This window comes from Copadichromis virginalis, linkage group LG15 (genome assembly GCF_057382275.1).
Source record: "Copadichromis virginalis isolate Kocher_CV1m ecotype Utaka linkage group LG15, C_Virginalis_male_GT1.1, whole genome shotgun sequence".
NCBI lineage: Eukaryota > Metazoa > Chordata > Actinopteri > Cichliformes > Cichlidae > Copadichromis > Copadichromis virginalis.
In genome coordinates this window covers 4,454,847-4,471,225 of record NC_140632.1, presented here as the reverse complement: position 1 = coordinate 4,471,225, position 16,379 = coordinate 4,454,847, and the positions used below count along the sequence as shown (strand labels likewise).

Genomic DNA, 16,379 nt, shown 5'->3' with positions numbered 1-16,379 from the left:
TCATCTCTGAAGACCAGTCATCTGTCAACAAACCACATGCACACATTTCTGCCTTTCTTAAAATACAGCACTCGGTGACCTTCTTCACCAGCTGTCCTCATTTTGAGAAGCTATCGGGGGACTCAGAGAAGGCCTCCAAAGAGCCAAATTAATTCTTTGCTTTGAGCCATGACATAACGCCTGCTGCGGCATTGCAAAAGTCCTCAACTGGCAAAGAGCTGCACTACACATACATCACACAGCTATGTTAACAGTGTCTCATCTTACTGTCACAACAAGCAGGTCTTAAGGAATGATGTGCGTCGGTGTGCAGGCTTTGAAAGTAGGTTTTAACCACTTGCTGCTCTAAACCGTTTCAGTGAAGCTGAAAGTGTTCTGTGACACGGAGCAAAACCTGCAAATCTCACACTTACACTCCGTATCGAGGCATGTACCCCGATCCTGTGATTTAGCCTACTAACATCACCACACAGACTCTAATTAGTCTAAAGCCAAGTTCCTAAACCCACATCTGAGAGATAAGAAAAGGTCACGACCCTATCATCTTTGCATGCTGGTGCATACTGCAAGTAAGACGTGTGTGTGTGTGTGTGTGTGTGTGTGTGTGTGTGTGTGTGTGTGTGTGTGTGTGTGTGTGTGTGTGTGTGTGTGATCGTGCGAGACGGAGGGCAGAGAGAAATTTACTTTCTTTCCACTGTATTGGTCATAAGAATGAAAATGAACTGCAGCAGTCCAAATGCAACAGCAATAACAACACCAGTAATAAAAGAGAGAAACTATTCAGGATAAACTATGTGCTCCTTTTCCATCTATCTCACCTTCTAACCCTCTCTCGGTGCACATATGTGTGTGAATGCCCTTTCCTGGCTCCTTTCAGATAATTTATCTGCTGCTTTCCTTTCCTTTTTTTGAGAGATTCTTTTCTTCAGGTCCAAGAATTTAAAAACACTCCTGCATACCTCCACTATGTACTGTAATGAGTGTTTTCCCTAAAAGGACTGGCTCAAAGGGGAATGTCAGTTGTGAAATGTGCTCAGCGGTACTTTGACATTTTCACCTTTAACGTGGATGCTAACTAAAAGATTGCTGAATAAATGCATGCATGTTTTAACACATCCATGTTACTGTGATATGAAATTTGATTGTAATTTGTAGAATGACACAGTAAAGTAGTATCCACAAAAATATATGATATTTGTTAACAATCATTTTACAATATAGTGCATATTTGAAAGGACTATGTGCCTTTAACCTGCATTCCTTCTAATGGCCAGCAGGGGGCAACTCCTCAAGCTGCAAAAACAAGTCTACTTAATTTATTACCTCAGTAAACATGTTTCTAAAAAATGTTTGGCCAATTATTTCTTTATTTAATCCTCCTTTTGAATTTATTAATTATGGTCCTAAATAAAGTAAAATACACAATAAAGCTGGGTATGCTACAGGGGACGGATGTTGTCGGCCATATGCAACTCAGGAGAAAATTATTGTTTTTTACCCAGTAATTTCCATAGAGATAATGAAAATTTAAACATAACAGCAGTCTAATATTCACCATCAATTTCAGCTCCGTTGTGGTTTCTCCCAATGCCTTGGGGAAAAATCTTGCTTTTTAAAGATAACAGCTGCATGCAGCAACCACAAAAAAAGTTGTAGGGAACGGGAGTCAACCAACATGGTTAAAAAAAGGAAAAATCTAGGGACCAAAAACAAAACACAGAGCTAAAATTTGCAAGAATTTCTTATGGGTTAATCACACTGCTACACAACACTGACTATTGTGGCATTAAACCCAGCTGCTGCTGAAGAATATAGTAATAGTATATTTCACCCTGTGTATGCTGACACTGGCTTTGAGGTGTATAGCACTGTAATGTAAAATGTGGTGTTAAGACAACAGACTGAGTACTTGATTAACAGCCGTGCTTTTATATTGATTATTTTAGTCTATAAATTATACACACTGAAACTTTTGCCAAAATTTCGTCAATTTTTAAACAATCAAAACTTATAATATGCCTAAAACACGCCAGCAACTAAAATGGACTTTCATCTAGAACTTTATTTACTGCCTTGTCCTCACAGTGTTTTTGTTGTTTTTTCCTTCCTCTCTAATGCTGCAGAATGGCTAAAGTTTAAGATGTTCATTCCAGAGTCCTCCAAACCGTACTGTTGAGAGGAAAAGTTTCAACGTTCCTTAGACAGAGCACAAGTCGAGAGAGCTTCATTAGCACATGTGGGCATACATAATGAACACTCGAGCACTGATCTAAAATAGCAGCTGGCATAATAGGGCAGAAGATTAACCAAGCATGCCACATGTATGCGCACGCACACATATACAATGGATTTTACTTCACTGCCTGTGGGTTGCACTCAGTGTTCCCTGTATGTTTCTAAGTGTGTGTGTGTCTGTGTGGGAAAAAGTGCATTATTGATGCAACCCCGCCAGAGAGAGATGATGCAGATCAAAGTCTGTGATGAGGGAACATGGTGGCCACCCACCACCCAATGACAGAGAGAGGGACATAGAATGAGACAGAGGGAGAGAGAAGAAGGCCATATACCAGCTTCCTTCCTATTCAGCTCCAGCCCTCCCATGATCTCCTCCAACCTGTTTGCTCCCTCCCCTTTCCTCACCCGTCCTCCTCCTCTTGCTGCTTTCTTCTACCTCCAGCAAGCATCCCTGAAATTGCGTCACGAAGACTTGGTTCCAAATTAACAGATTGCAGAGAGTCATGAAGGATAGAAGAGGATATGCGAGGCAGAGAGAGTGGGGGGGGGGGGGTCCTGAGTTTCCATGGCGACCGCACAGGACTCCTGCTTCTTGAACGAATGCATGTGTGTCTGTGTGTGCCTATGTGTGTGTGCGCATTCAAGGCTTTCACAGAGGGAGACACCATAAGATATTTTTTTCCTCCTTTTTTCGTTTAGGCAACAAAAGAAGCATTTCTCCTACGTAAAGATGTAATTCGAACGATACGCAAGCGTACACCAACGCGCCATGTTGTGAAACATATTGCCTTCTGACTGTTTCATACTCGTTTCACAGCCAAATAAGGTGTGAAGGGATGACTGGTACATAGTAATTACAACATGCCCTGGTAAGCTTTTAGTCTGCTCCTATCATAAAACGAAGGCTAGAATCCTCACACTACATCCACATAAACAAAAAATCTGGGTATGAAGTCACACCCAGAATCAATCTGAATCTTCAGCTCCAACGCAGGTTTCAGACTCAAAGTAGTACGTTTTAGAAGATCGGGTGTGATCGAGTGGAACGAACATAAACAAGACGAGGCGCAAAGTCTTTCTGCGGACAATGTGACCTTGACCATGTGGCCTTAAGTAAGAAAAAAGCAGCAGGCCAGGATATAGAGCCTTCAAGTGTGCGGAAATGCCTTTTGCCAGCGTGCTGTGCACTGTTGACTCCTGGGGTTATTTTGATTGGATCATTAACAGGACAGTAACACCTAAGTGCACAGGCTGGGAGTGATGACACAACCCGTCATGTCTCTCTTTTTGTCTCTTGCTTCTCGTTCAGTTTAGTACATGACCTTCATACTACCAGCAGGTAACAGCAGCAGAAAAAGCAGCAGCACAAGTTGCAAGCTGCTGCTAATGCTAAAGTCAAAGCATAGAGCAACAAATCTCCCAAAAATCAAATCCTAAGCAAGATTTAACAGGACTGCATAAATAGTATAGCACATGTATGTGAGCTCACACATGTGCTGCACATGTACAGATGTTACTGTAGCAAGTCGCTCAGCTCAACATGTCCATTAGTAGCTTTTCTGAACCAAGAGGAGAAACTGGGTCAGAACTGTATGAAAGGGGGGCACTTTTCCTCTCTCTGATTCATAAATACATACCACAATGGAAACACACTACAAATGTAGTTCTGCATTAGCCCAGACTTGAATATATCCCCACTGGAGCCCTTAACATCCTATCCTTAAGTCTTTCCATTGTGTTTATGTGTCTGAGTAGCACACTTCGGAGATATCATGTTGCATAGACTGTAGTACATTTATTATAGAGGTACTGAAGAATGCAATCCCACACATTTACACACACACATAGCGTGTTTGATGCCATGAAGGGCCAATGACCTGCTCAGTGGGAGCAGTTTTGGGTTCAGTGACTTTCTCAAGGGTGCTCAGTTACATATTTTTATGGACTGGAAAGAGATCTAATCCCATTGGAATGAAACCATGATTCATGTTAATCAACAAAAACACTTAAAGTGCACAGGCATTGTTAGTAATATTCCATTACTAGGAGCATTAAAACACTTTATTGGATTTAACGTTAATACCGGTTAACCACACGATCCCTGAACAGAAGTGTCCCTTTATCACTGGGCATTATACTAGTGTTATGGAGAGCATCCTGAATTTTTCAACAAACACAGCCCGGGGTTATCTTGAGCGTGCTGTCTCTAGAGTTTTGGCCCCTGACATCGGCATATCCCGCATACAGATCACCATCACTCCATGAGAACAGCTATTGCACAGTTTGGATGATTATTATGTACATAATAGATTTCTGCAGGCAAGATTAACTTTGAGGTGGTGCAGACTCTTATTTGGAGAATAGTTTGCAACAAAGTGTTCGGGGGTGGATACGGCTACAGCTTTGTGGGGAAACAATGAGCGAAGAGTAACAGAAAACACAAAAGTGACAACAAAGAAAACGACCTTCTGAAAACTGTCCCTCTATCTCCGTGCTACTTCAGTGTCGATGAGACCCCGATGACACAGGATGACAAAACTCAAATCAGTGCTGACTGTTCATACTGAACTCAGATTGACAAGAAGCTCCAGAAATGAAATAAAGTCCTCATGAAAAGGAGGGAAGTTCAACAGCCTGAGTTAGTTACGAGGCGACAATCATGTCTCAACCTTGACGTTCTCTCCTCATGTCTCCCTACTGCAGCTTTATGGAAAGACACAGAAGACCTGCGAGTCTTTGGGCTGGATGTTTGTACAGTGCTGCACCTCCCACACTCAACTCCGAGTGGTTTCAAAGGAACAAGGAGCTGTCACGTTGAGTGTGGGTGGTTATGGAGCTGTCTCCAACTAAAGACTTCTGATTTATGCCTAAAAACAAAACAAAACTACACTGAGCAGACACGGTAAATTCCTGCTGTCATTTCACTTCATTGGAAAAGATGTATAAGCGTAATAGGAGCAACACACCCATGTGACACTTCTCTGTGCAATACTACAGCTGATGTAATACAACTTAGATGCATTAGATAATGAAGAAAATCTAAATCATAGCAAGAGCTCAATAAGATGACTCTAATAAATGCCCATGTTTGTGTTTAGTACTAGCCAAACAACAAATACTGTGTAATTGTAATTACATTTGTGTACAGACGATGTTGCCTAGACTCATTTTGAGCAGATAAATGCAGTGTGATCTCACTACACACAGCCCAATCTGCTTCTCCTCACATTGTTCTCTTGCCTGCAATCAATGACACGTTTGCTTGAATTTACTAATGCAGCATTCTTCATCACAGCAATGCACTGTGGGTCTCATTCAATGCACAATTACTTTTGGCTGGGCAGCAGCCCAGGTGTATGCACAAGCTTGCATATTAATACTGCCACACTTACGGTGTGTTAGTGCTCAACACTGGGATGCAACAAAGTTCTTACCATGCTCCGCAGCTGCACAGTAATCCTACAATCACAATGACAATTATATGGTTGGAAACTCTGCAACCCAAACAGATAGAGCATTGCAAGAAAATGCTGGAGTATCCACTTCACTACTGACAAGAGTGGCATGATGGCATCACAGCCTACCTGCAGGAAGCACACTAATAACGGTTGAGGAATTGTGCACCCACGGCAAGGCAATTAAATATTTTCCAACAACTTTCTCATTGTGATTCACAGTACCATCCATCAACCAGCAGTAGTGATATTTAAACTCTGGGTTGCATATTAGCATAAAGATTCAAGGGATCATATAATACATTTTGAAAACAGAGACAAATACAATCTTCATACACCACAACGTTCACCATATATTATAGCACACCCGTTCAGTGCAGCACTAAAGCCTGGTGCAGGTCGCCATCTAGTGGTTGAACATACTAGGCCAAAAGGAGACAGACTACATACATATTTTTTGTGCAACTTTTACAAAACCTGCACCAAGAAACAAATAACTGAGCCTTCATCTATGTCAAATATGCATGTATTATTACATTCACTCTTTATAGCACCCCTAGGCCTTCATGTTTTTGAAAAGCACTATTCTACTAATTACAAATTATTTTATCTGCACAGGTAAAGACTGCAAGGTGTGCTGTGAACCTTGGAACCAATTCACAGGGTGACCAGATCCCAACAACCTTAATGTGGGACAAAGGGGACATATCAGCAATGCTGAGCTGTCGTTACATCATTTCAGCTGCTCTTCCGTCTGGTAATAGTTTTTAGGTATACATAGATATGTATATAGAAACCATATATACATAGATATGTAGAAGACGCCCAGACATAGATTGACAAGCCTTCTTTTGAGCAATATCTGACTTTTATTTTTTGCATTTTAGATTTTATTTACTTGGTATATTGGTCAAGATAATACCTTTGGCCTCTCATCCAAGATTTGCTGGCGGATGTCCTTGTGTTTCTCCAGTAGCCTCTCCTGTCTTTTACTCTGGGCGTCTTCCAACTAGAAAAACACACACACACACACACACACACACACACACACACACACACACACACACACACACACACACACACAGTATAAGGTAATTATATCATAAAGTGAATTTGTCATAAAGTAGATGCAAATTTCAGGCAAATCTTCTCAAATTTGCAAAAAGAGCACCATTTTTCAGTGCTCTAAGTGCTCTGTAACGCCACAGCTCTATCGCTGCTCGCTTACCCGTTTGATATACTGCACCACCTCATTGACAAACGATCTGTTGATCTCTAGCTTCTCTCTGTGGGGAGGATTTATCATCAGTCAAACCAAGCAAGTAGTCAGAGTTTAACTAAATATTTAACATACGGTGACACCTAGTGGTCAAACAATTAAAACACCCAAGCCCAAATAGAAACAGCTTATTAATCCTAATATTTCCAAATACACACTTACTCTTCTGTCATATTCTTGTCTTTGGATTTGGCCTCATTGATTTTCTCTTGCCTTTTCTTGTCCATCTTCTTTTTAAGATCCTTCTTTTCTCTGTTGATGTTAGGACAATTAAAAAAAAATAATGTTGTGATTTCTGTTTGTTTCAGTGAATAAGAGTGCGTGCTGTATCCATCCTTACTTCTCACAGATGTCTCTGAGCTTTTTCAGCTGAGCGCTCTGGCATTCCTCTGCTATACTGGTCAGCTTCTCAACCAACTGGGACGAGAACGAACAGAGAACAAAAAAAAACATCAGCTTTTTAATTAATCGTTTATTTCATAAATAATATATCACTGAAGCGACCGTTGCTGTAGTTCTGATCATAATTAAACAACATTTAGATGTTGTAAACAACAATCTCCATTAAGCTTTTTTGTTTTTTAATTCCACGCTTGGACAAACTTTTCTGACACCTGCGCTCTGCTCACTGCACAGGGGTATTGGAGCAGAATACATTCATTTTTTCATGCCACACAAGAGAGCTTGAGCACAGGCAGCAAAACAAAGACTGGAATATTCTACAGGGGGATGACCCAGCAGCATTCATGCTGTGGTTAGTCTGCACTTGCTTTTCTGAGCTTTAGGACAGCTGGAGATTGTCAGCACATTATCCAAAACAAATCAGTGCAAGCTCCTATTTGTGTGTGGGATCTGTTTATCCCAGTTTTACATACAGAACATGCTTGTTTATATTACTGATGTTTATGTGAGAACACAACAGCTGGCAATTATTTATCTGGGGAAAGTGCATAGGAGCGCATGTCCATACGGGCATACAAGCTTAGTATGGAGACAAGTTTCAGAATTGGTGTGATGTCTATAAATAGGCAGCTAACAGGCAGAGCACTTGCAGTCCAAATCTCTCCTTTGGCATTATAAAAACTACAAAATATGCAGCTTCAATTTTCTGATTGAAAAGCACAGAGAGGGTTGTTTTTGTGGCTGATCCCTTTGCATTTGTATTTGTTGGACTTCCCATTAAGAGTGTTTTCATTTATTTGCATTGCCAGGATGAGACGTTATCAGAACGGATGTCCCAACGCTGTGAGTGGCGTGCAAAAAAAAATTAAACAAAAACAAGACTTTTACATCAGAATTCTTCTTCACTAATATGAATTAACGTCTTGTTTTTGCAGAAAAACAGAGCTACACTGTTTAGTTGGTAGGTTACTCAGCCTGTTATGCACTGATCTTGATAGATCACATTATTAAAGCTCACATGCAAAGCTTTCCACTCTCACCTGTGCATTCTGGATACTGCAGCATCAACCTAATTTGCATCACTTAGTACATTAGGTCATCTATGTGCAGTGTGTATCTACTGATAATTATAAGAAAGGTTGCAAAATTGTTTTGACTGGAATACGTGCGGAATTAACTGAACTAAAGCTTTGTTTGTGCATTCAAATGGCATTTTAAAAGCAGTCCCAGAAAATAATAAAAGGGGGAATGGAGATCAGGGATATCTTATAGAGAATAAAGTGGTGCGTGGTGTCCCTGTAAGAGCATGTGCCAAAATAGTTTTAAAAGTCTGTACATTTGCTCATCTGCAATTAGTGTTATTTATTCGACTCACAGTTCAAATATGTGAACGTGTATGACCTTCTCCTGCCCTCTCTTCACGCATATTTTACTATATCTGGTCAATTCAAAGGATCCCTTGAACGTTGATCAATGGCTCCTTGCACTGAATTATTTCCTTTTCCTTCTGAGCTGAATTAGCAGCTCAAAGGGAAAGAAACCAAAGCTATGAGCCAGGAAAACTTCCTAAACAGTCATTTCCCTTGTAATTTTTCCATTCACATGTTCCTCTGGCAGTGCCAGTGATTCCATCTCAAAGTGTTACACACTGTGTCACCAGAGTATTAAACGATTACGGCTATCAGCCTGTGTGATTTACAGCCAAAAATGACTGCAACACGCAGCGACATCCGCTCTGGGAGCAAATGAAAATTACACAGAACATAATTTTTGTTTTCATCTAAGTTTTATTCAGATCAAGTTGGCCTGAATAATGATGAGAAGTCATAAAGGGGATTACTGTCTTTATTTACAGACTTGGTTTATTCACACAGTATCAGACAGGTCTAGACGAGGGTCTTCTTCACATCTGCACATAATTAATTGTCGGATTTGAGGAGAAGTACCTGCTTGATGTGTTCTCGTTTCTGGTATTTTTCGCTGTAGTATTGCTCCTGGCGAAGTGTGAGGAGCTGCTGTTGCTGCTGTTCCTTCAGTTCGGCCAGTCTCTGGCTGCATTCCTGGTCCAGGTCACACAGCTCTTGATCCAGTGTGGACAGAGATTGTTCAGACCGACTGGACACATGCGTGCAAACACACAAACAAAACATGCACAAGTTAAGATAGATACTTCAATCGCAGCAGAGTATCTTATGCAGTAACTGTTAGAATCATTAGAGCATTACTAATCTATAATGCTCACTTCTGACTCCTAAATTTATTTACATGACCTACTAGATTACCTTTGCATGATGTGGAAAATAATAAAAAATGATTATTTCTCCCGTACTAGGCCTTGGTGCAGCAGCTCAGTTCATCACCTGTCCGAAATGAGCTATTTTACTTCTTTTCCTCCTATTCCCGCCACCCAACTTTGGTGTGGCCATGTTTTGCAAACAGAGGGTTTAACAGCAGGTAGGCTTCTGCACTCACAAAGACTCGTCTCACATTTGCCAAAAGATGAAGAATTTGGGGAAAATATTCTGTGAGCAAATTAATCAGCACTGATGTAAAACAAAGAAAATGTGAACGAAAATCAGGAGAGGAATAATGGGTTCACTTTAAATTTCTGACCACATGTCTGCTGCACATTAAAATATTATTTTCATGCACTTTCTCAGGAAGTGATGGTAAAAACTTAGATGTTAGGTGTTTGAAGTTATTTATAACACAAAGAAAGACCGGGCAGGTGGAGTCTGTGATATAGACACTTGTTCTGGACATGAACATGCCTGAAACTTGGAGGAAGTCTTATGCAACATTAAAATTCTATGAACAGCTCAGCAACTAATACCTGTGTTTGCTTTTAACTAGTACTGTATGCACTCCACTGTGGTGTGGCATATTGAGTTTGCATGTACTTTTTTACATAGTTTAACAGAATCATTATCACCTCATAAAATATGTAAAAAGCTTCTGTGGTATTTACAGTAAGATGTGTGCACAACAACATGTGTGGTTATTTTGTAAGTTTCAGTCTATTTCTGCGGTTTAGGACTTACATGAAAATTTTCAATACAATTCACAAAATAGCACTATTAAAATTAAAATGTGGAATATAGTCAGAAATCTGCACTTTTGACACAGGTTGAATCAGAGGCTCATCAGGGCTGTGCCACTGACTCCACACTTCTCTATAGTGTTGTGGTTAACAAATTTGCCTGACAAGCAAAAGATCCTCAGTTTGATCCCAGGAGAGAAACAAATCCCTTTAGAGATGTGTCAGGAAGAAAATGAAAATCTTCCAAATCAAACATGCGGAGCAACCTGCTCTGGGAGCAAAGTAGCTTTTATGTTGGAAAAAAGAGCTTGTTACTAATTGTATTTTTGGTTGAAACACAACACTGAGTCTACATGGGAGCTGGTATAGGAAAAAAGTGCAAGTAACTTTATTCTTCTTAACTGCATGGATGTGTTTTAGTGGATTTCTTTTAAAGACACAGAGCAGGAGGGGACGACTTCAAAAACAAAAAGAAGGCAAATAAAAGTAAAACTGAACACTAGAAAAGGAGGCCACCTACCTTTTCTTACCATCTCTTTTATGGCTCTTTTGCAGGGCAGAGCGCCGACGCTGATGCTGGCTCTGCAGCTCCGACACACGAGCCTGGTGCTCCTTGATCAGCTCGCTGGTCTTGCGGTGGTGTTTCCGAACCAGCTCCTTCATCTCCTTGTACTGCTTTCTCTGCTCCCGAACGAAGCCCTTCTGTTGCTTCAGCTCCTCCACTGTCTGAGCCTCCAGTTCTAAATACAAGAGAAAGGTCAAGGGAAAAGATTTCTAATGAAAAAATTATAAACTACTGTACAACAAACTTTTATATGTTTACTACACTGTTTCCCATCGCTAAAGACGGCCATAATAGTAAAGTGCTGTTACTCTGCAAAAGCAACCATGAATAATTAATCTTGAACAAAGAAATATGACCTTAATATGGGCAACACAGGGATTTATTATCTTGCAAATCAAGTCAAAAGGTCTAATAAATACTTAATTTTGATAAGAAGTGATTTCAAATAAAGATAGGAACAGAGATCAGTAAAATCACTATAGATCTAGCAATCAGAAGCTCACCCGTGAGAACACTCTGGATGATGTCTTCAGTCTTCACTGATGGTTTTAATGAGCCTGTTCAGAATTCACAGGATCAGTTAAAGTGGGAGTAAAGTCAGTAAACTGGGTACAAACAGCGATATCTATATTAATCTAATGCATTGTTATATATATTAAATCAAGTCAGACAGTAAGAAAAAAATAATATTCCCCAAGATTATATCAAAGATTTACTTATTCAAATAATTAGTTAGAAACTAAATGTACATTAATCAAATACATTTAGTTTGACCAGATTCCATTAAATTTAAGATTGTTCGTATATACCACAATGATATGAAAAATGTACAAAATTACTCAAAGTCAGCCTTTCAGGCATGAATATCTTTTTGACTGTGGATGTGTAGCGATGATGATGATAATGAAGGCAGGTACGCTGTTTTAGTACCTGCAGGCTGAGGCTGGTGGCTGACCAGTGACTGAGGTTTGGGGGGAGTGGGTGTGTGGCTCAGTCCGTTCTCAGCGGGCGTTATCCTCTGATCCTTTGATTCTGAGGGGGCATCACTTAATGTCTCCACCTGTGCATCATATGAAACATTCAGGATTAAGCAAATGCAAAGTAAAACTACTGCAGAACAACTTAAATCCCAAATATCATTTAAATCAGGCATGTTTCCATTTTGCAGAATTATACTTCCAAACTTCTTCATATGAAGTACACTATAAAAAAGAAGAAAACAAAAAACCAGACGCTTGAGTCTAACAGTAGGAGTAATTCCTTCCTTTGCACCTGTATTCAGAACTCACTTGTTGGCCCTGTTGTGTCGTGCAGCTTAGTTTGTAGACATAGCTTTGGTAACCCACTCTCAGCATGGTTTCCTGTGCTGAGGCGCAGCAGATCTTAATTTCCCGTCGGCCTGCCTGAATGTCGGCCTATACGCTCTTATCTCTGAAAGGTTAATGCAATTTTAAATGATCTAGTTTTTTTGTCATGCTAACCGAATGTTTCCCTTTTTTCTCCCCTCTGCTCTCTACACTTATCTCCCCACACTGTGCTCCGCGCTCCACGCTCTGCCTCTTTCGGTCACTGTTTCCATGGTCACAGCATGATACAGCTCTCTGTTGGCCATTCTCGTGGGTAATCATATCAGCTGGCAGAACAGATCAAAGAAGCCCTTCAGGAACAACCCTGCTCTCCGGTTCGCTTTTCCTAATAACCCCAGATAACTCCGTCCTGCCTAGTCTGTCATCCTAAATTTATCCTCACTCCAGTCTTAGAAATCATCTCTCCTCAGTAATTAAGTCTGTGTCTGTTACCTGATACACTGGCACCTACATTACTCGTGCTCGTCTCCATTGAGTAAATTCAAACAGTCCCCTACTTGCAAATGAACAACTTCAGTAAAACCCTGTTTCCTCCCTTTGCTGCACTGTTGCTGACCCTGTTAGTCTGAGTTGTCTGTGATCTAATATTTCCTTGGTTGTCACTTTGAAACAAAGCAAAAAAATAAATAAATCACATTTTCTGAAGCAGCAGAATTCTGAGCTTCTTGCCATTTAAGTTGTTTTCAAACTGGAGCCTGTACTAAAATTTAAGCTTACTGCCGACTCTAGTTTAACTGTGTGATTGCCTATACTGCGTGTATATACTGTGCATCGTTGGTCACTACGTGCTTTAATGTGTGAAGTAGATTGTACTGTTATTGCCTGGGGCAGGGTTAAAGTGAGAAATACCATCTTTGTAAACAAAGTTTAGTTGCATTTTTGCAAAAAAAAGAAAAGAAACAAAAATATTTTAAACGTGCAATGTTTTAAACAGTAGTCTTGGTCTTTGGTGATTCTTTTGTATGAAACCATTGTCAGGGCTGTGTAAGTCTGCACTTCAATCACATCTCATGACACAGTCAAGCAAAGTACACTAAAATTTAAATTTTGGTTAAGTGTTCCTGGTTAGGAGCGAAAGATAAAACATTACAGCATACAAAGTGCAATCTTAATAGACTGATAATACGATAAAATAATAACATTAACACAGCTAAGGTGAGTGTAGATAGGCTTTATAGTAGGAGACTTACAATTAAGACACTAGTTAGAGTTCAGGTACACTGCAAAGCGATCACAGCTCCCTAGTACTACAGGCCCTTCGCCCCTCAGTCTACTCAGCCTCATGACACAGTCTCACACATCAGGACTTTCCATTCATGTGGAATTGTGGGTTTGTGGGTGACTTCGTAACTTAAAATAGACTGTGATGGTGTACAGAGGCAAAATGACAAAAACTGTGTCTCTGTCCAACTACCTAAGGACCTGACGGTAAACTCCACTGACTTCTGAGCATCTTTTTAAACAACCTCTGTATTTATGTAAGCTTAAAGTGTCACCCCACCACTATTTATCTATCACAGGTTTTATCTGTATTTCAATTTTGAAATTATTTTCATCAGCACTGTAGGAAGTATTCCAGTGCTTTACTGTTGCTCTTTTACTTGAGTCACAATACATCACAACATCATTCAAAACACTGTAAACAACAGTTAAACACACAGACCTGCATTTAAGATATTATTTGGGTAAAACTATATAGATACTGTTAGGATTTCATGTACTTTAAGGCTGGCCTTTTTCTTAAAAACATCAGGCATAAAATAAAGCATCCCCTGAGAATCAGTGGTAATATACGCAGGGGTGATTTGTGATATCTAGCAGATCGATGCCATATTAGACTTGATGCTGCTGCAATGACGCTATAGCAGTGGTTGGAAATACAGTCTCTCATGGGTGACCAAGAAACAAAAACTGTTCCAAACAAAGTCTGCTGATAGTATCTGTGTGAACTTGTGGTGCTGTGCTTAATAATCCATCATTTTATTCACTAGTGCTATTAGATGGCTGTGGGTTTCAAAGCACTTGCGATGGTATTAAAAAGCCTTTTACGCTTTTCTCTTTCTAAATTGTTTCTGCTCTCTTTATCTTCTCACCTTCCCCATGATATATTTTGACTTCTTAACCAGATTCTTCCTCATAATGAGGAGAGTGCCCATCTGGATGAGGGACCGCTCATCTCATCAGCCACTGATTATTGGCCTCAAAGCTTTTTACGCATGAACACAAAGAGTACAGAGGAGAGACACATGTTGGATGACCTGTGATGCAGAGAGAACTACAAACACACACACACACACACACACACACACACACACACACACACACACACACACACACACACACACACACACACACACCTCTTTGTCACCCTCCTCCTCCCCTCCCTCTTCCAAGGTGAGAGCAGCCAGCTGATTGGCTCTTTGCTCCATCAGGTTGACATAGCGGATTGGATTGGACAAGGCTTCAATGACGTCTGAGGACAGGGAAGAAAAGAGTGATGATGAAAAAACCACATTTCTTTTTCTGTTTTTCTTCTTTCTTGCGATCACCTGACTTACCTGCAAATGTGTCTGGGACATAGTCCTTTACTTCAACATACACAAACAGAGCAGGTAACGTCAGGGACTGGTTCTTCTCATTCCTCAGACTGATGTAGTGATAGCCTGCAAGGTTTGGGTTAGATTTTAATTCTATCATTCCAGAAACAACAGTTTTACATCAAAGCAAAGAACAGCTGGACCGATACTGGATTTTTAAGACTGATACAGATATCTGGTAATGAAACAATATTTTTTCATTTCTTTCACAGACATGAAATATGCACAGATTTCCCTAAAACTGTTACATGTAATTATTTATAAGTCCCTACTGAGACAATAATGGCAATGCAGTTTAAATAAATCTTGTTCTATTGTCACAACAAGTCGTGCATTACTTGCTCCAAACAAAGTGCCAACGTGGAAGCTGTAGAGTGGCCTTTGGTCGAGCAACTATGCAATATCAACAGTCATAACATGGTTGGTTCTTTTTAAATTTGCATCTATCAGCTGTTCTAAAATCAGATACTGATATATCAGTCAACAGCTGATGTCGGCATACCAACAAATCAGGGCAGAAATATCGGTCAGGCTCTAGAGCAAAGCAAAGCTTATGCGAATGTTCATGATTTATCAAACTGTATTATAAATATATAAAGTCTAATATAAGTTATTTTTTTTGATATTGACCAAACGCCAACCTATGTGTGAAATTATGCTGAATAAGTGCAAAGTTTTGTCACCTGGACGGATGGCTGACACAGGAATGATGCGGTGTCCGATAAACTTCCCTCCTTCCTCAAACACTGCTATCCTCAGTGATGCTAGCGTGGGCAGGACAACCTAAGAATAATATTATGAATGGGAATAAAACACACAAATTGTTTTTACTGTTATATTATTAACTGGAAGCAGATGGTCAAGATTAATGCAGCCAACCTTTTTTTTTTAACAGTGGCTTTGCTGCTTAAATCCATAGGTATAAACTGAATATGAATGCGTTAGCGCTTTAATTATCTAAAGATGTCAAAATGGAAATTAAATGACACCCCAGGTTTTTTTCAAGCTTTATGACATATAGCCATTACAGCTACCTATCAATATCTGCATATTGATAGCCACAGTAGTCAAATCCCTTGACTGAATAAGTAGATAAGTTCAAAGGGATGAAAAAGGATTGATGGACTGTACATCAAGAACACTGCATATACAGTCTATGATTGGAATTAATGTTACCACTGCGTGTGTACAAGGCCATAGTTTCACCTTCTTAAAAACAATGGCTTCCTCTTCCCAGACAGGGTTGATGGCATTGCCCTGAGAGGTCTTGGTCTTGAATGCTTTTCTCTTTGTGTCCACTGGTAAACCAAACATGTCGATCTCCACGTATGTGCCCACTTTCTTATCTGACAGGAACTGGCCTGAGATGATCTGGAAGGAAAAATTTAATTATACAGAGAGAAAGCTACACACACACACGTACACACACAAAACACAAA

General features: G+C 40.0%; 1 protein-coding gene across 2 annotated transcripts in view; it reads right to left on the bottom strand.

Moving 5' to 3' along the window:
* Positions 1 to 16,379, bottom strand: part of plcb1l (phospholipase C beta 1-like) — a 128,620-nt gene that overhangs the window by 6,941 nt on the left and 105,300 nt on the right. Inside the window, exons 21-33 of one of the 2 annotated variants that reach the window (XM_085431423.1) lie at positions 16,147 to 16,311; positions 15,624 to 15,723; positions 14,902 to 15,006; positions 14,701 to 14,816; positions 11,907 to 12,036; positions 11,480 to 11,533; positions 10,932 to 11,151; positions 9,318 to 9,486; positions 7,310 to 7,386; positions 7,132 to 7,221; positions 6,919 to 6,976; positions 6,613 to 6,699; positions 5,670 to 5,694 (exon numbers count right to left, since the gene is read on the bottom strand). In XM_085431423.1, the coding sequence (XP_085287549.1) occupies positions 5,670 to 5,694; positions 6,613 to 6,699; positions 6,919 to 6,976; positions 7,132 to 7,221; positions 7,310 to 7,386; positions 9,318 to 9,486; positions 10,932 to 11,151; positions 11,480 to 11,533; positions 11,907 to 12,036; positions 14,701 to 14,816; positions 14,902 to 15,006; positions 15,624 to 15,723; positions 16,147 to 16,311 (1,396 nt within the window). The remainder of the gene's footprint in view (positions 1 to 5,669; positions 5,695 to 6,612; positions 6,700 to 6,918; positions 6,977 to 7,131; positions 7,222 to 7,309; positions 7,387 to 9,317; positions 9,487 to 10,931; positions 11,152 to 11,479; positions 11,534 to 11,906; positions 12,037 to 14,700; positions 14,817 to 14,901; positions 15,007 to 15,623; positions 15,724 to 16,146; positions 16,312 to 16,379) is intronic. The other variant, XM_085431424.1, reaches the window with a different exon arrangement.